This window comes from Protopterus annectens, chromosome 6.part0, assembly GCF_019279795.1.
Source record: "Protopterus annectens isolate FY-2018-M chromosome 6.part0, PAN1.0, whole genome shotgun sequence".
In the NCBI taxonomy this organism is placed as follows: Eukaryota; Metazoa; Chordata; order Ceratodontiformes; family Protopteridae; genus Protopterus; species Protopterus annectens.
This window is the reverse complement of record NC_056737.1, coordinates 68,324,119-68,344,676: the sequence shown is the minus strand read 5'-3', so window position 1 is coordinate 68,344,676 and position 20,558 is coordinate 68,324,119. Positions and strand designations below refer to the sequence as shown.

Below are 20,558 nucleotides of genomic sequence, written 5' to 3'. Positions count from 1 at the left end.
CATCCGAGAGAAAGTGGTCGAATGGAGCCGAGGATCGGCTCCAAACCCATCCAGCAAGAATGAAGGCAAGATTGACAACTTAACATAATCAGTTTGGGACAAGAATGTGATATAAAAGAACTGGAACAAGACTGAGTGTAAACATATTTGGGAATTCAAGAAGGATCAACAATAAAACATGAACAAATGCAAAATAAAACTTAGTAAAAAATACTTCAGAAGATTTAAATTAATTCTGAAAATAGCACTGGCATCTAGGAACAAATCCAAGCTATAAACCAATTTGCTCTTCCTGTCCTAACTTACAGTTTTGGTGCGACTGGTTGGCCCCAAAACGTGTTGGATACATTAGACAGGAAAACAAGAAGGATGCTTCATGCTCACCAAATGATCTATAAAAAAATCAAGTGAATACCAAGATTATATATTCTCCGTTCCCAAGGAGTGATGGGCCTCCTTGAAATTGATTACATGCATATATCTGCAATTGTGGGACTGCACACATATCTGCTGACCTCACAAGACCCAAATGTAGAGAAAGTTTTGAAGCACGAGGAGAATAAATCTAAGATGACTTCTCTGCTTAATTTAGTAGAAGCATATTTGTGTCAAGCAGGAATGGAAATTAAACCAGAAGTAGATAAAAATCAGGCAGCGATTGAATGTGACAAAAAAACAAAAAGGGTGAAGGACCAGATGAAAATGCAAGAAATGTGGAAAAATCATAAATATAGTTGCAAGTACAGAAAACTTCTGAAGAACCTCATGTTAAATCAGGAACGAATATAGGAATGGTCAAGGAGAGGTGAATTCAAACCAAGGGATGAAAGTTAATATCGGCAGCCCAAGATAGTGGGCTATGTACACGCTGGTTTATAAAGTCCACTGAACATGTGGGAGAAACAGACAAATGTAGGTTTTGTAAAACCAAATTGGAAACAGTCGCACGCCTTGTTGCTGGTTGTGACATACTAATGGCAAAAGGACTATATACTGAAACGCATAGTAATGTGGCAAGACTGTTGCCCTGGGGATTGTGCAAAAATTATGGTACTGAAGTGGCTGAAAAACACTGGAAACGAACCACAAAACATCATAGTTTATATCACATGGGATCACCCATTACCAACAATTCACAAGATAGATGCTAGAAAACAGGATATAGTGGTCCAAGAAAAGAAAACAAAAGTAGCATTGAAATCGCTACACCCAGTGACTACAATGTCGTGCGTACAGGGAGACAAAGTCGTACAATATCAGGATCTGCAGGCAGAAACGAGAACAATGTGAAAGAAAGATACCCAAACAGTTCCAATAGTAGTAGAAGCAACGGGTCTTGGAAAAAAGAATCTACAATTGTATTCAGGTATGTTACCAATCCATGTAACCCCATACAAACTGCAGGAGTTGTCATTACCGGGAACACTGTGGGTGCTGCGAAGAGCACTTTTGGCTGACAAAGATTGAAACAATACTAATTTCATGAACTTTAAATCGTACTTTGAGTTAGGAATAGTGTCCATTCCAGTCACAGTATTAGAAACCCAAAACATTTGGAGAAATAAACAGTGACACCAATTCCCATTATCCCTAGAACCAAACCCCTCAATGCCGCTTTCTCCTCTGGGGCACCTACTCTTTAGCAAGCCACAGTTGACATTAAGGAAATAAACACTTGCACCAAATTCAGAATACACCTCAAAATTCAGAATACACCTCAAAAGGCACTTCATCATCCAAGCCTAGTGCTCCTACTTCAACACAGAAAATATCAGCTAACTTATCTCCCTTCCGGTTCTCTTCTCCTCTGTAAAGATTCGCTGAAGATTATACATTAGATTCTGAAGTGGGTCAAACTGTAAATTAAGTTCTGCTTGACTGTATATTGCACTGTACCATGTTCACTAGAACTACTCTGTTATTGCTTACATTTCTGTAATATTGTTTGCAAAATGTTTTGTATTTCACCCTGGCTGAGCCTGAAATTGACCAATATCGAACAGTACACTACCTCGGTAAACAAACAAAAACAATGCATAAATAAAAGAAAAATAGATAAATAAAAGAAATAAATAAAATAAACAAAACAATAAGTACATACATATGCAACATTTAAATCTGGGTCTCAACTCCATGTGTTCTATTTGAAAGGCTAAGACAATGTCACAAAAGTTCCTCACCTGCTATATTCTTCTCGAATAATTTTCAACACCCGTCGCACTGTGTTCCCAACTGTAGTTTCAGAGGACTGTGCCAAAACCATTCTTTTTCCTTCCTTTCGGATGATATCCATTAGCTCCCCTTGAGAAGGAAAAAAACAAAAAAGGATAATAAATCTAGACTAATAAACACTTTTTTTTAACAAAACTTATAGAAACTGCAAAAAAAAGTCTCACATTTACTCAGATCCCGGCCATACTTTTACACTTTATGCCACAACTGACTCACTGCTTTTAACTACCAGACAGATATGCTCCACATAACCTTCCCTATCAGGGACTGATAAGAGTACAGGCAAAAAGGAATAGGGGGATCCAAAGTGAAATGCTCGACTTGGTAAAGTTTTAGTTAAAGCAAGAAGAGAAGCCCCTGTTAAAAAGGGATAATTAGTAGGGCATATAAACGTCTGTATGTAACTACAAGAGTCAATCAGGGAAGCTTAGTAAAGACTGGTAAGAGACTGGCTAAGCAATTCGCAAAGTAACAACGGCGGGATATATGTACAACTCCAAAATATGCAGCAAAGTCTGGATTATTTAGGATTTTTGCTTGGAAGTGTTTGCACAAGTATTTTAATTCCTCAAGCAGACTCCAAAGAATTTTTCCTCAGGCAGATGGGTAAATGTTGGAGGTGTGATGGCAAAGAAGTGACTAGGAAAAAAGGTAGGAGCAAATGACCTGGAAATTGTGGGAATACATGCAGAAAAATATTTTGGAGGAGGAATGATGTTTAAGAAAAAGACAGGAACAATTTATATAATGCTGGGCTGATTATATTGTATAGAAGAATATACAAGATGTATAATGCTTGTAAATGTCTACTTGTTAACATGGTTTGTTTATTATTATATATAAGTTTGCCTAGATCACAAGTGATAAGGGGATTTTTTTTAAAGTAGTCTTCCGTGTCAAACTTCAAATCTGAAGAACCCAATGAGTGTTAAATCCTCCAAATAGAAAAATAAATCCCACAGGAGCCAGTTCCCTTGACAAGGCGTAATAACAGAATAGAATCATTAAGAAAAAATGTCGGGTACCTTAAGGAAAGCCAATGATAAATCTTACTTAGCATGACAGTTGACTACTGCAGCAAATACAGCTCAGCTATGAATACTTAAGCATGAAATCAACAATTTCTGACCAACACTGAAGAACACAAAACGGAGTGAGAAGGGATCTGAACTATGACTTGTCTCGATGCATATTCTGGGTAGAGTACCTGAAATGATGACAGAATATCCACTACCCTGCCTGAAAAGCTTTAATATCTGGCTGTCAAAAGGACTGCAGTAACAAAGTGGTTAAGCTCAGTCATTAAGACTTGATGCACCTTGCCAGAACAGGTAAGAGTGTGTTCTTCATAGGCAGCCTGAAGGAAGGCTTCACCTAATACCTTCTGGATTGATTCAATTACTGGAGGAAATGAAGAAAAGCATAAAGTGACTGCCAGGACCTGGTCTAAAGCACCCTTATGTCCAGTGGGCATATTACCAGTGAGGAAACACTGCTCTCTGAGAAATGCTAGAGGTTAGAAAACATTAGAGTGGAAACTCCACTTCAGGAACAATGACTCGTGCATTGGCCAGAATAACTGACCACTTGTGAGTCATCAACATACAAATCGCTGAATCTACCGCAGGACAGCTGGCTACCTCAGGAATATAAATGGGACTGGTCAGAAAATGGTGGATTAAGATTACCCACTAACAAGTCTTGTGTCTTCCCAAGAAAGAGTAAAACTTCATTCCACCCCTACCGCTAATATTCCAGCTTACAGCCATAATGACTGAATAGACGAGCGTACTCCAGAAGGAAAAATGTCCTGAAAGGCCAGGAGGTTTAACAAGACTGTTTGCATCTGTAGAAATCTGACATGTAATGATGACTTTTGTCAAAATTACATCGGTCAGAATGCTCACCCAATTGCCCCATCCCACCAGACCACAGGACATTGGCACCTGTAGTCACAATGGCTGAGGTTAAAGGAAAAACAAGGGATGGCCATGAAAAAAACAGTCCAAATGAAAGCATCAGACCACATGGTGGTGACCGACTATGATCATCTAGAGAAAGCTATCATGATCTCCAAGAGCTGTGGGCACAAAGTTCAGAGCGTCTATGGCAAGACCCTAGTGTACACTAGCATAAGGTACTGCAAACAATGTGAACCCCAAAATTCTGAGAGGAAAAATTCCTGGTCTTCGACTCTATGAAATCATCCCATGTCTGGCCCCCATGTTTTTGGCAGACAGTAATGCTCTAACATACCTCCTCCACACATAACCCATAGAAACTTCCTAACCAATATATATCCCCTCCTAATCAAATGCCCATGATGCATATGGCCACAACTGGACTGAAGTGCATGGATAGGTTTATAAAGGCCCTGGTGGTCATTAGCCTGGTATATACCTATGAAGCTATAAGAGACTGCAGGATGCTTGGTTTTCTGTACAGACACAAATAAACTCAACCCATTTTGGTGTTGATGATACCCTCATCTAAATAGAAAAAGTGAAATGTGACATCTCCTTGAATGAGGGTTGCCTTAATTTTGGCAAACAACCCGAGAAGACCCTTTGCTCAGAGACTGTTCCTCATGAGCATCACCAGAATTCTGTTGTCCAGGTAAGGAAAACTTCCAAAGCCCCCACAGCAGAAACAAGCTTCCCGTACTGTCAGGCACTTGAACACTTGGAGGGGTTGGACAAACCCAATGGTATGCACCAAAATTGAGAGAGACTGATCCCACTCGTAGTGGAGAAACCTCCTTGATGCTTTTATGTGCATAGAAGTATCCTGGAAGTTGAAATAGCACATCTTGTTTCCTCTTGATAGATATGAGAAAACTTACTGCACCTCTTTTGTGAGCAATGTATTTTGCAGACAGAGGTCCAGTTTAGGCCTGAAGTCCTGCATCTTTTTAGACATAAAAAATGGGAACTGGAATAAAATCTTTTACCTCATTTGTTTGCCGGGCCCTGATGGAGAGTTCTTTTATGATGTGCTGTTTCACCATCCTCACTTGTATGTTCTAATAGGGGGTACATCTAGCAAAGGTAGAAATATGCATCTTGAATTGTGAGTGAATGGGATTATTTTGGATTATATCCCTTATACACCACATCTCTGCCATGCTAACTAGTTGTGCAGCCCTCGTGCAGTGGTCTAATCATCAGAACTATTTCTAATCTACCAACCTTTAAATGCTCCCTAAAAGGATACTTTACAATATCCTAGACCTGCTTCTGTGCCAATCCTGGCTCACCTTTCTCACTATACTGTATTCACCTCTTTCAACCCAAATAACACCTCACAACCCTCTCCAGCCTCCTACTCCACAGCTTTCTTTTGTTTTTCTAGTGAAGACACCCTACCCTGCACTCTTATAATCATCTTCTCTCTCCATCCCTCCTCCTTCTACAACCAAAAACACAAACAGCTAATGTTAAATTTGAGTATGTGTCTACCTGTTTGAGCCAATATTCCATATCCCCTGGAGAGCACTCGGCTTTGGCTTGTAAGCAGACACACACACCTTCCATTTTCTCTTTTATTCTCTTCTGTTAGCAAATAGTATCCATAACTGATCAAATACGGTGTGTGTTTGTTAATTTAAATTGAGACCACAGTAGCCTACTGATACAAGGTTATCCTGTTTTTCCACCTGAGAAATGGTTAAGAAATGACTTACAGCTTCAGCGCAGTCCTTGGTCAATTCTGATTGTTTCTTAAACACACACTTAATTTTGCTTGATCTTGATTCATTAGCAGCAGTACAAAAGAACTGCCTGCTCACACCCTTGTTCTCCCCCTGCCCCTTCCCTGTTTATTACCTTAAGCCAATCCGAAAGTTAGTAAATATTACCTGTGGCAGGCACTATTTTTAAAACTACAACCACCCTTCGAGCACTTTATGCTCAGACCTGCCATAAAACTTACCAAAACTGCCTGAACTGGGGCACAGCTAACTGATAGAGTAAACTGATAAAAGAACATATGAGAACTGTTACCCGATTGTTTCCATTCCCCTCATAAGAGCAACTAAAAGGGTCACTGCCCACCACCCTGCCCCCAATTTCCTCCCGCTCCCAGTGGTCCTACCTTTATTACACACGCAAACTCCTCCCAACTCCTCCCATCTTTCCAACAGCCAACCACAGCACTAAACCCAACACTACCTCCTCCATCTCCCCACTATCACTCCTCCTCAGCTAACATGTATAACCATACCATACCTATGCTCACTGCATGCACTCTCCTTGCATATCTTACTTCCTACCAAAACTCCATCATTCCTCCACTCAACCACTACCACTGTACTACTACTCACACCACCACTCATGTCTCACCCTCACTCAGCTCCCCTCCCACCAACTCAAGAACCATCCCTATGCACCCCCCACATATTCTATCAACTATGTTACTCAAACAAAATGCATCCCTACAACTTAAAATAATAACCCTCCCACCATACCCATTACCCACACAGCACAATCAAAAAGGTTTCCCTAATAAACAAACACATTCAAAAATTAATAACATCATGCATATCAAAACTAGCCCTAAGTGGAGACATCCACCCCAACCCTGGCCTCACCATCTCCAACCCCACTCCTCGTAATCGGACTAGAAACCACAACTTCTCCCAAATCACAGCCAATAGAAAGCCAAGTGACTTCCTTCTACTAAGCCTGAATATTAGAAATATATCCAACAAGGTCCATGGACTCCATGCCACCATAGACTTGTACTCCCCAGATATAGTCATCCTGACAGAAACCTGGCTAAAACCTCACATTACCAGTGAGCAAATCCTCCCTACCAGTTACAGCATACTAAGAGTAGACCGGCTAAACAAGAAAGGAGGCGGTATAGCTATAATATTTAAACAGCATCTAAACATCCAGATCTTAAAATCATCAGCTCCATAAATGGGCAATGAAGAAATAATATATACCGACGTCAAAATAAACAAAAATAAAACCATCAACATAACTGGATGCTACTTCCCACCTGGCCAAAACATCCCTCCACTAGAAAAGCTCCTCAGCCTGGTCTACCCACCATCTCCCCCAAGAAACTATAATTTTAGGTGATTTCAATATTGACTGGCAATCCTGTTCTGGCAACCATCCAACCCATCATCTAAACCTTCATGGCTTCACCAAACTAGTCCAGTCACCAACCAGGATAAATAAAAACTCCAACAAGCACACTACCCTGGACTGGATACTAGTCAGTAAGAGCCCCCAGTCATATATAACAGACTGCTTAACAGATAGCTTCAGTGATCATTCCCAAACATCCCTACTCAAAAAAACACCTAAACCAACCTAAACCTGTCATCTACCGTCAAATACGTAAAAAACTAAACTTTAACCAACTCACATTCATCTCATCCCTCAAAGAATGTAACTGGCATCCTCTAAAGTACCTCAGTCTTGAGGACGCAGTTGAATCTTTTAATACTACTTTCCTGAGCATCCTTAATTACCACACCCCCATAAGACTTTCAAGAACCAAAGCACAACCCTCCCCATGGCTACAGAAAACCACTAAGTCAGAAATGAAAAACAGGGATAAAGCCTGGGAGCACTGGTGCAAAACCAAAACCCCCTCAACTAAACAAAAATTCCTAGAACTACGCAAGAGAGTCAAAAAGCTAATGAAACAGGACAAATTCCAGCACTACCAGTCTGCACTAGACTCCTCCCAACACAACCCCAAACAATTCTAGTCCTCCATAAACTCCATCCTCCACCCAGGTAAAGTCAGTACCCCTTCTCCTAACATCCCTCACTTCTCCGAAAATACTGCTACCTCATTCAACACACACTTCACACAAACCATACTATCTCTAGCTAGACAACACAACCCCCCTCCCCTCCAACCCACACCTTGGACTAGTAATCTCCCAACTGCCTTCACTTTTTCTCCTGTTCCTACCTCCAACATAAAAAAAAAAACCTCTTAACTAAACTTAAACCCACCAAATTAGCAGCAGACAACCTCCCAAGTGAATACCTACAAATCGCAGCTGATGCTCTAGCCTACCTAGTATCTATCTTGATTAACCACTCTCTGTCAGAAAGTTACATTCCCTCACTATGGAAAGTATCACATATAATATGACTCAACCATCATCTGCTCATCCCAGTCCCTACCCAAACTGCAAAAAGTCACACAGGAAGCCTTTTCCTCTGTTGAAACTTAGTTATCAGATGCCCAATTAATACCCAACCCAAACAAAACTACATCTTCCAACCCACCAAACATACTCAAAACAACTCTCACTTTATCATCATAGCAAAAGACAACATCACTATACACCCAACAAAACACACCAAATTGCTAGGAGTGGAAATAGACCAACTAAAATTTGACATTCACATATCCATGACCATAAAAAAAAGTCCACAAAAAACTAGGAGCATTATACAGAAATAAGCAACTTCTCACCAAAGCAGCAAAGATTTCAGTAGCAAATTCCCACCTTATCTCCACCCTACTTTATGCCTCTCCAATATATACCAACCTAAGGCAATGCGATCTAAACAAGCTCGAGACCTGCTACAACAAAATTGCCAAATTCGCCACAGGGGCATCCTACCGTAGTCGTCACCGTCTCTCACATGCTGAACTGAGCTGGCTTGAACTCCCTCACCTCCTTCAATGGTATCACCTCACACTTGCCCACAAACTAGTAAACCATCCACTAAAAGCCCCATCCCTCCAGAATCTACTCCAACCCTATCGCACCACCAGACCACTAAGATCCAGCAACAAAAATCACTTACAGGTCACTAAAGCCAATAACTCTGCTGGAGAAGCACTATTCTCTTGCACCATAGCCAAATTATGTAACTCTCTCTCACCCATACCATCATGCAACCACTTCAAAACTTTACTAAAAGCTCAACTAAAAACAAGCTGGCTATGCCCTTACAACTCCCCCTCTAATATCACCCACTACCTTTCTTTCCACCCCACTAACTACCTTGATTATAGCAAGCTTGGACGCTCATAAGCCTAACTACTTATTATACAGCAGGAACTTCTTCTTGTAATAATTGTTAATGTCTGTTATGTACTTCGCAGATGATAAAGTTTCAAGTTGTCTACTGATGTACTATGTTCTTCCTCTGTAACTATGTTTGTAATTGTTAATTGCTATGTTGATCAAATTGTTAATTGCTATGTTGACCAAATTGTTAATTGCTATGTAAATCCAATGTAACTACTGTCTATATATTTTAACTCTGGAGCTTTTCTCCCCGGGCCTCTGCTGAAAATGGACCTACGTCCAGTCGGACACGCCCAGTCAACAAATGTAAATAAATAAAATAATATGAACATCGTATCTCATACTAAGACATCTGTCAGTTTCCTCACTGTCTATTCTCTTTAAATATCTTATTACAATCGTCTCATATCTCATTTATCACACACTAATTTATGTAAAAATAAATGAGTGAAGTGTTTTTCTTCACATATTTTCCCCAACTAATGTTAGTGGTTTAATTTCATTCTGCAATGAAACATATGTTCTATGTTTTTTTCATTCCAACATTTTTTTTACTTTTATGTTTTGTAGTGTAACCGGATACTTTATGTAAAATATCTGTACTCGATTTTTGAAAGACTGCGATTGTGGAGCTTTTCTCCCTTGGCCTCTGCTGAAAATGGGCACTTTCTGGCCCAGTCACACTTTCCGAGTAAACAAAGGTCAAATAAATAAATTCAATCAGGATATCCTGCACCACTTGGAGAAGTAAAGGGAGAACCTCCTCCTGTCACTCTCCATGGAGAGACAGAAACAGTGGGATCCCCTTAGTGTGACTTCAGTATTCCTCACAATATGAACTCAATGGCTTTCGACCAGTAATGTGCTGGCACCTGACTAAGGTGCTTTAATTTAATTGGCAAAAATCACTAAAGCATAGCAACGAGTACCATCACATAGCAATGTCAGACCTTGCTGCCCTCAAAGCTTCTTCTGCAGAGTTAAATGCTACTTGAACCATAAAGTTAATGGCCATGCAAGACTAATGAGCTTCTCCTCCCATCACATATATCAGCAATATGGAATACTTCATCCAAAAATTCCCACTAAAATTTAAGCGTCTGTACAAGACAATTCAGGACTTACAGAAACAGTGTAAAGTACACAAATGGTCCACTTCCCCAAGTGTGTCCAAAGCCGTGGATTCCTGGACCGGGGAAAGACAGACCGATTGAGAAAAGGGTTTAAACTTTATGACAGCTGTAGAGACAGTCACATCTGGATTAAGGGTCCCTTCCTACATAATGCAGTCTCATGTGGAGTCTAAAGATCCCGTTTCACTTTCCTGGATGCCGGATTATAATATCTAGATTATCATAATTCAAACAATATCAGCTAAAGGAGGGACCACCAAGGAGGATGCTTGATGAGGCCAAGAGGTAACAGAAGCTCCATTTTGGAGAGGAAAGTTCATGGAAAGGACAATGACCTCATCTGTAATACTTTACCAAACAGTCTACTAGGGAATAATGCAGGGAAAGGAATCCTTCATCAGCTTCCATAAGAGGATCATTATGGGGAGTCCTTATCTTCAATGGAATGTCCAGAGGGGGGAAACCAAGCAAAAACTAAAACCACCTCCTCCTAAAACCCAAATGCTGGCCTGCGAGTTATTTACAAAATAGGCAAGAACATAACCCCTTAACAGGCCTGTGCTGTAGCAGGATAGAAGCCCTGCACTGGGCCTTCAATGGCAGAATAGCTAATGTCAGTACAGTACATGCTGGACTCCCCCCGAAGTCAACTGCAGCTGTGTATCCTGTATTGGGACTACTGATGCTGATCTACCAAACATTGGGTGGGTGGACAGTTGCCAGATGCATCATTCAACTAGAAGCGGCTGAACCAATGCCAGAAAAGATGGCATAGGAACAGAATGAGACAATCCAGACAAAGACAGACAAACAAGTATCAGAAGGGATATCATAAGACCTAATAAAGAACCAACATGACCTCGTAAATAGAGAACAAGTACTGACATGGACCCTTCCAACACCAGAGGGGCCAGTGTAAGGGAATGTGCACTCAAAGGATTACGTTCTGGGACCTAAAGTTGAACTCTAATATCTAGGGTCAAGAGAGAAAGGGTCACTCACATATGGAGCCTCCTTTGCTCATCTCAAAGGTTTATCTTACAGAGACAAATGGCAGAAACTATCTGCCATAGTTGCAGCTCCATAACAGCCTTAGCAAGCCCAGCATAATCAAGAACAGTACAGCAGGAGACTCCAGACTGATGGGGAAGAGCAGAAGGTCTTGAATCAAAACAGGCAGAGATAATGTTGGAGAAGCAGACTTTGATGAAGAAATCACCATCACCCTCAAAGGAAGAGAAGTAAGAATCCTGCACTGATGTGGGTTGAACAACTGCACCTGTTGAACAGAACATATGGCTTTGATCTTAACCAGTTCATCATTTTTAGACTCAGTGGCTGATTAACAAACTGGCCAATTCATCTTACAAAGAAAGGTAGTTTAGCCGAGCAAAGCTTCACTGGAAAACCAAATGTACTGCTAAGCTGATGAAAGGATACAGCTGAAGATATGACAGAAGCAAATGGGAGTTGCTCAGACTTTCCTAACCTGACATTCTAACAAAAAGGTAAGAAGTTGCTTTCTTCATCTTCTTAAAATCACCTTGCTAACTCTGCCTAAAGTCCGCAAACTTGATTCCTGCCATATTTTGCCAACGTACACATCTATGGATACGGTTAGTACACATCTGTTGATATGAGTAATTTTCCTGTTGCAGTCACGCTTAGAGGAATGAGACATGATAGTCAATGAGGGGCCCAAACCCTGAGACACACCAATGGAGAAAAAAAAAAAGTCTCAGCACAACTCTAAGATAGCAATATTTTAACAAGAAGAGAAGGTACTCAAACCAAAAATAAATAAATACTGCAAAAGAAAGTTATTAAAACAGAATGATGAATAAGGTGATCACCATATACACTCACCAAATCACTCAAAACTACTGACCCTCGAATTTTTCCAAAAGATAGGTGGAATCCAACCAAAAATCACTTAGAGAAAGGAAGAAAATTGAAATGAAGGCGAGACGGACAGGGTATCATAGGTGTGTTAGAGAAAAATGCATCTCTCATGATTAATCTACGCAAAATGCATATTAATGTACAATTTCTTCACAAATATGCTTAAATTATTTAATATTTGTTCATGTTAAAAATGGTTTGTAGTACACATGCATAGTTATGCAAACCACAAATACTTATTGTAGCTCTAAGTATTTCACAACTGCATTCTATTATTAAGCTGTAAAATGTTTTAACAGATGACTGAAGGTAAAGAAAGTGCTGAAATGGTTTAAGGATGTTCTATGGTCTACAGAGTCTGGAATGCCCAGGAAGGGAGGAAAGTACACAAAGTAAAAGAGATTGATTTTGTTTTGTGTAAACTCTGACCTTCCCAGGCTGAGATGGATAACTACAAGGAATGCTGGGGAGTTAGAATGTTATTGGCACTGAAATATACAAGGTCAGGAAACAAGACTGATTAACAAGTCAGATGGCTTGTGTTTTTCTAAAACATTATATTGTTATTAAAAACATGATTGTTGAGTGTTCACTTGCAGCACTAAGCGAGAAACACGAGGGTTTGCAGAGACACTATTAGTCAATGTCAGTATTCGGCATGCATGATACTGATAAGAAAAGGAAATAAAAATTGTGTATTTTGCTGCTTGGTGAGGCTGATTTTTAAACTGTGAAGGTAGTCTCCCAGTGCTGACGTATGTGGATTTAAATAAAAAGAAAATAGGTTTTGCACATCCTGAAAAGTTATTCTTGACTGAAGACTAAAAAGGTAATTAATGTTATTTATACATATATTTTAAACTGCACTTTAACATGGTGTAAGGAGGGACAAGAGTAAATGTAAATGTTTTGCTACTGACCTGAGCATGTGTGCAGCATTTGGGGTCCTAATGGCTAGCAGACCGGAATGAAAAAGTACAATGAAAGAACAGCAAAGTACTGGGTAGTGATTTTGACTCAAGACAGACCATGTAGTACACAGCTAGCCGCACACATCATAAAATTCCAAAGGGAAAAATTAAAGTACATCAAATTCCAGGCAGAACATTGCGCAGACTGAGCCTAAAGTTGATTTATTTCAAGGAAGCAGTGTATCCTGTGTGTGTAAATTGATTTCAGAGAATTTAGAATAGTAAACTGACAGAAAATAAGTTTATTGGGGTACCCCCTTTCTCTAAACATATTTCCTATATGGTCAATTTCTTTAACCATCTCCGAATAGTCCGATGTCATCCGGGCTGCTCTTATACATTGCCCCTTAATTATACTTTTCTTTTGCTTCCATGGATGATTACTGGAAAATTCCAAGTATGTGTTACTAAAGGTATCGTTTCTATATATCTTTGACCTAAAACCTTTACTCGTAGTATAGATATATGTATCAAGATATGATATACCTCTTTTGTCACATTTGTGGGTAAATTTTAAGTATGGGCTGGAAGTGTTGAGATATTCTAAAAATAACATTATTTCGTCCATGGTGCCAGTCCACAATATAAATATATTGTCCAAAAATCTGATGTAACAACTAATGAACTGGTACCATTGATTGGTGAACATATGTTCATCCTCCCAATCTAACAGAACAAGGTTTGCAAACATAGGGGCACACGCGGCCCCCATAGCAACACCTCGGGTCTGTCTGTAATGTTCACCTTCATAATACATACAATTATTATCCAGCACAATACCCATAAATTCTTCCAATAAAACAACTTTCTCCCATTCCAATTGTGTATACTTCTGTATACTGTTAATAAACCTAGTTGTTCCATCTTCTCTAGGTATACAAGAAAATAGGTCGACCACATCAATAGTCCACAGGTGGGGTTTTATCCTGCTCAAAAATTCCCAAGAATCTTTGACAATGTGTGGGACCATGCTATAAATGTTTTTTAGCCATCTATTACTTTTCCATAAGGAAAGGTCTTACTTTTACTACCTGAAATGATAGGTCGAAATGGGGGATCCTCCATATTTTTATGAATCTTGGATATCCTCACTATTGTAGCCAATACTGGATGTTCTGCTTTTAAAAATTGATGCATTTCTTTGTCTATTCTATTATCCATTAAATATTCCTTGAGGTATAAGTCAATTCTCCTATGGGTAATATTTATTTGGTTTATAGAAGAGATTTCATAATTCCCAGAATTATTTAGTATTCGATATATGATGCAAATGAGTACGCACAGAAAATGTAACACAATTCCCCCGCCTTTGTCGGGGGTCATTATCCTTATATTGTGATTAGCACATATTTCATTAAAAACTGTTTGTTCTTTTCTACTTAAATTGTATTTTTTCTTTTTAGTTATTATTTCACAATATCTGTACGATTCGTCTGTTACCACCTTCTCATATGGCACTACAGTGTTATGCATGGGGGGAGTGAACTGACTTTTCTTCCTTAAGTCACTTTTAATTTCATATTTATTTTCACTATGAAAAAATAGTTCAAGATTTAATTTCCTCAAAAATTTCTTGAATTCAACAATATTGTCCACTATGCCAAATCCACAATTGGGTACATATTTCATACCTTTGACAAATAACAAAAAATGTTCCTTCTCTAATTTATATGTTGTATAATTGAATATACTGAAGTCCCCAAGGGTAAATTGAAACCTATGGGACTGCACTATCTCTTGTTCCACATGTGTTTTTGCTGTTGGTTTCCCAGCCACACCCCTTGGTATGGTACACCTCTCTTTCTCCGATTGTCGTGTTCCCATTGCTATTCGTGTTTCCGATAATCCCCCTTGTAGTCCTTCCATCCCTGTTGCTTCCCTAAAAAATGTTTTTGATTGTTCCCACCTTCATTCTGCCTTTGGTAGCTAACATTCTTACTTTCCAAACCTTGATCCTTCCCTTTGTACTTCTCACTTGTGTTCCATTTATAGGCTATATTTATAGGCTGTATTGTTCCATATCCCTCTGCAGTTTCTTACATTTTCTGTCAAAAATCTTAATACTACTTTTCTCTGCATCATCGAATTACTTGGAATACAAGGTTTCCCACTGTGAAAACAACAAATCGCAAACAATTTTTTCATTCAATTCATCTACTTCCTTCATTAATCTACACATTTTACTATCATTGCAAGTAATAATAAATTCCATAAAACGTGTCCCAAAATCAATCATTTTGTTACATTCATTAATATCATTTTCAGTCATATCCACACTGATGGGTTGCTTGAAAAAATCGCAAACCCATCGGTACTAGTTTTGAATCTATACATTTTTGTAGGTACATATTATCAAGCTGTAAAGCCTTGATAGTCCCCAGTTTGTGACCAAATTCATGAATAAGGTCTCTTAATGTTTTAAAATTGGTATTGTTCCCTTCTTTATTGTAACCATTTGACAGAAAATGCCCCATTTGGTATGTACCTCTCAAGACATCTGCAACAACTGGAAAGGCCTCAGAAATACCTCACTAAAAGAATCACAGGCCTAAAGCAGATGCCCTATGCTGACCGCCTTAAAATACTCCAGCTATACTCTGTCGCATATCGTCTACTCAGAGGCGATCTCTGCTTAACATACAAGGCCATGTCAAACCCAGAGCTGTTGGACATGCTACACTTAAAGAAATCCCAATCCCTCAGAGCTACACGCTCCAGGGATCTAAACCTTGTCATCACAATAAACAAAACATGTTGGAGGGATAGGTTTCTGACCCAGAGACTCCCCAGACTCTGGAATAGATTGCCCATACATGTCAAGCAGAGTGTCTCTTTGGACCTCTTCAAGAGGAACCTTGATGATTGGATGGGAGAAAGGAAATTCACCCCAGGGATCACGTCAGTCGCCCTGCTAGACAGGGGTCCAGGAAAGTAAATAATGTGGGAAGAAATATTCAGGGAATTGTTATGGCTAGGCTTGTATAGGCCCTAGGGCTGATAGCCTAGTACTAACCTATGAACCAAGCCACACTTCATTAGGAGAAGAAAAACTGCATTTTACTTTCAAAAATGCATCCAAATCTCGAAGTTCTACACCCGGGATACCAGGCTCAGAGTTAATAATAAGCGGTTTGTTAACAGCACTTCAACGAGACTGACCTGCCACTACAGAATAAGTCTTTTTGGGTACTGTTCGTTTTGGTTTCGCTCCTAACACCAGAAAGCCGTCCTCCGAATTGTTGCCCTGAAGAACCGAGGTTCTCACTTGGTCCTCGGTTTCAGTGTTTGGTTCGGTAAAAATCCTATGAGAGGGTCCCCTTCCATCAGTAACCATTAAATCTCCAAAGCCTTGACTGTTGGAAACACGTCCGACGCTACCAACACTCTGTGATGACGTCAGGGGCATGTTGGAACCTTCATTCCGCTCATCAGCCTGACTCATCACTTCAATAAGTCGCGTTAATTCTCCTTTAATGATAGTGACCTCACATACATATATACATATATACATATATATATATATATATATATATATATATATATATATACACACACATATATACAGTAACAATATGATAGTGTGGAATGCAAAGAAAAAAGGAATATTACTAGAAGTGGGAGTTGGTATGTATGAGAGTTAAAAGAGGGGAAAGAAAGCTAGTGAGAGTGAGGAAGAGGAATTAGAAGGAAGGTAAGTAGGATCAGGTTGAAGCTAGATAGGGACAGGACCAGGGGTTTTGTAGGTAGTGTTTAAGTTCAAGTTTGAATTGGGACTTATGGGGAATGCTTCTATTATGAGGAAGGGCGTTCTAGTAGTGAGCTACTGAGTAATTATATAATGGACTTGCCAATATTTCTTGAAGGTTTGTAGATATCCAGATGCTTATCAGATGTATGGAGCCGACGTCGGATATATTATGATATAATATTCGAGATAGAGGGGCAGGAAGTAGGGTTATGAAGAACTGAGTGTGTAATATGAAATAGAGGAAGAAGTTGTTTAGGGAATTCAGGCCATTGCAAAGACTCAAGAGCAAGGCAGTGGTGGGATTTGTAAGGAAGGTTGGTAGCAAATGTAGCAATTTTATTGTAGGTGTGTTTCAATGTACGGAGAAGAGAAAACTGAAGGTTAGTAAGGACTGGGGCTGCATACAAAAAAAAGTGTAAGAGGAGTGATATGGCTAGGGAGGGTTTTGAGGAGGGAGAAAAGAATTTATGATTTTGGCACAGGAGGAAGAGCTGTGGTGTTTTTTTGTTTTGTTTTTTTTTTTTTTTACACTGGTTGATATGATTATTGAATTTTAATTCACCATCGATGGGGACACCAAGTAATTTAGTATGTGGTTCAGGTCTGATGGTGGTATTGTTAAGAGAGGTGATGGAGGATTTATGTCATGACAGGGGTTAGGACAGAAAAGAAGTTTAGTTTTTTTGGGGTTTAATATTAATCGATTGTCAGTGAGCTAGGTTTCAATAGATGTGAAAGCGTCTTTGGTAAGAGAAAGGAGTTTAGGGATGTTGCGGGCAGTGGTAATAAGGGTGGAGTCATCAGCATATTGTTAAAGAGTTGAGAGGTTAGTGGTGGAGTGTAAGTTGTTAGTAAAGATAATGAATAAGAGAGGACCCTGTGTTGACAGGCAGAAATGAAGAGGATACAGTTTGCCAGCGTATAGATCGTAGTCTGTTAGATAAGTAGCTAGAGAACCAGGATATAGAGGGGGTTGAAAGATAAAGGTCTGAAAGTTTAGTTAACAGTTTAGAGTAGGAGACAATATCGAAAGCCTTGGAGAGAGATCAAAGAATAGACAGGAGAGAAGTAGATTTTTATCACTGGCTTCTGCTATTGTTTGGGTGAATGAGAGTAGTACAGTAGATGTGTTGTGGTGGGGTCTAAAGCCGTGCTGGATGGGAGTTAAGAGATTATCAAGCAAGTGTAAGTAGCTGGGAGTGAACACACTAGTGTGGTCTCCTTTAAGGCCCCCGAGCCGGCGGTAAACATTACTCAAACCGCTGAATCACTTACAAATGCCTTCTACCAGCACCTGCAGGGCTGCATGGATCAGGCAATCCCAAGCAAAACAAAGACTCTTTGTACCAAAGGCAAGCGTCCAGGCCCCAGCCATAAACAAACTCTACAACAAAAGGAGAAAGCTACTACAAGATAGAGCAAAATCCTTAAAAGGTAAGACACCGCTGATCACTATAAGTAAAAAGCTAAGAGCTCTCATAAAATCATCCAAAGCTAATTTTGAGAGAAAAATAGCTAAGGACTCTAAAGACAACCATAAGGCATTCTTTAGCTATGTCAGAAACCTAGGAGGAAACTCCCAGATATGCTCAGAATTAGTCCAAAATGATGTGAAGATACTGATCCTACAGACATTGCCAACATGCTGGCTGACAGGTTCAGTGCAAACTTCTCCCCCCCCAAAAGGAGAGATATCTATACCAAATGATTGTAGCCCCCCAAACATCTCTAACGCCCAGGTGAGAACTGCTCTCTCCAAGGCAAAGAACACAGCATCCATGGGACCTGATGGTGTCCCCGGCTGTGTGCTCCATGAACTCAACGAGGAATTAAACCCACAGTTAGGACAGCTGTTTAATCTTAGTCTCACCTCCGGATACGTACCCAGGGAGAGGCGCACAGCGACTGTGGTCCCACTTCACAAAGGCGGTGCCTCCACCGACCCTGGAAATTACCGTCCCATTAGCTTGACAAGCCTTGTCTGCAAAGCCATGGAGAGGATTTATTTTATTTATTTATTTATTTAACATTTGTTGACCGGGAATGTCCGACTAGGTTCCACAGAGCCTGTTTTCAGCGGAGGCCCGGGGAGAAACGCTCCAGATGCATGTCTGAGATCATAATGGATCTCATAAATAAAGACATAGGGAATTTGCAGACTTTGGATCCAACCCAGTTTGGCTTTGTCAAAGGCAGATCATGCCTTTTAAACTTGGTTGACTTTTTTGAAACAGTCACCAAGGCCATTGACGAGGGAAAGGCAGTCCATACAGCCTACCTAGTCCTGGCGAAGGCTTTCGATACAATACCCCACTTGGGTATCATTGAAAAACTCATCAACTTAAATGTAAACCCATACATTACAAGATGGGTTGCAAACTGGCTGAGTGACAGAACCCACAGGGTCAGAGTTGCTGGCGCCATGTAAGACTCAAAGCCTGTCACAAGTGGTGTCCCACAGGGCTCAGTCCTGGGCCCACTCTTGTTTGGCATCTACTTTTCTGAAGTACAAGCAAACACAGGAGGGTTATGGCTGACAATGTTTGCAGATGACTGCAAACTGGGCGCCATAGTCGAAAACACATCTGACACAGATATCCTTCAGAAGGGTCTCACAGAAACGGATAACTGGTGCCAGAGCCATGGCCTAAAGTTAAATGCCAAGAAATGCATAGTCATACGCTTCGGGAAAAACAAGGTTACCCCTAGCTACCATATAGGTGGCAATCCACTGATCACAGAAGAAGTTATCAGGGACCTGGAGACCCAGGTTGACAGTAGCCTTTCATTCGACACTCATATTGCTAAAGTAGTTAGGAAGACCTTCTACATTGCCCACCTTTTCATGAAGGGATTCACATCTAGATCAAGGGAGGTCATAGTCTCCCTATACTCATCACTCATCAGACCAATGATTGAGTACAATGCCCCATTCGGAATGTATCTGACCCGACACTTGCAGCAGCTGGAGAGGCCACAAAGTTCCTCACCAAAAGGATAAAGGGCCTCAAACATCTGTCTTATGCTGCCCGACTGAAAGAACTCCAGCTATATTCAGTTGCTTACCGCTTGCTCAGAGGTGACCTGTGCCTGACATACAAGGCCATGTCAAACCCAGATTTGATGAACATGCTTCATCTCAAAAAATCTAGATCCCTCAGAGCCACAAGGGCGGGAGACTTAAACCTCGACACGGTTATTAATAGGACGTGCTGGAGGGATAGATTCATCACCCAAAGACTCCCTATGCTGTGGAACAAAATCCCGGTATATGTGAGGCAGAGCACCTCGCTGGCCTTGTTCAAGAGGAATCCTGACCAATGGATGGGAGATCGCAGATACACCCCAGGGGTTACCTCAGTGTCACTGCTCGACAGAGGCACAGCAAAATAATGGGCATAGTTTCTCCAAACTAAAGGGGTGGCGTAAGCCACAAAACTATGGGCTAGGCTTGTAAATGCCCTCGGGCAGATAGCCTAGTATGAACCCATGAACATTCGGAGTATTTTGGAAAGTGGGGATAGTATAGCTAGCTATGGGACAATAGTTTGAGGGGT

The 20,558-nt window shown here is 40.3% G+C and overlaps 1 protein-coding gene across 1 annotated transcript in view; it reads right to left on the bottom strand.

Moving 5' to 3' along the window:
- Window positions 1–2,176: 2,176 nt before the first annotated feature.
- The window catches only part of LOC122804166 (translation initiation factor eIF-2B subunit beta-like), a 34,398-nt gene continuing 16,016 nt past the window's right edge, over window positions 2,177–20,558 (bottom strand). The window contains exon 2 of the mRNA XM_044073856.1: window positions 2,177–2,301. Coding sequence (XP_043929791.1) covers window positions 2,177–2,301 — 125 coding nt within the window. The remainder of the gene's footprint in view (window positions 2,302–20,558) is intronic.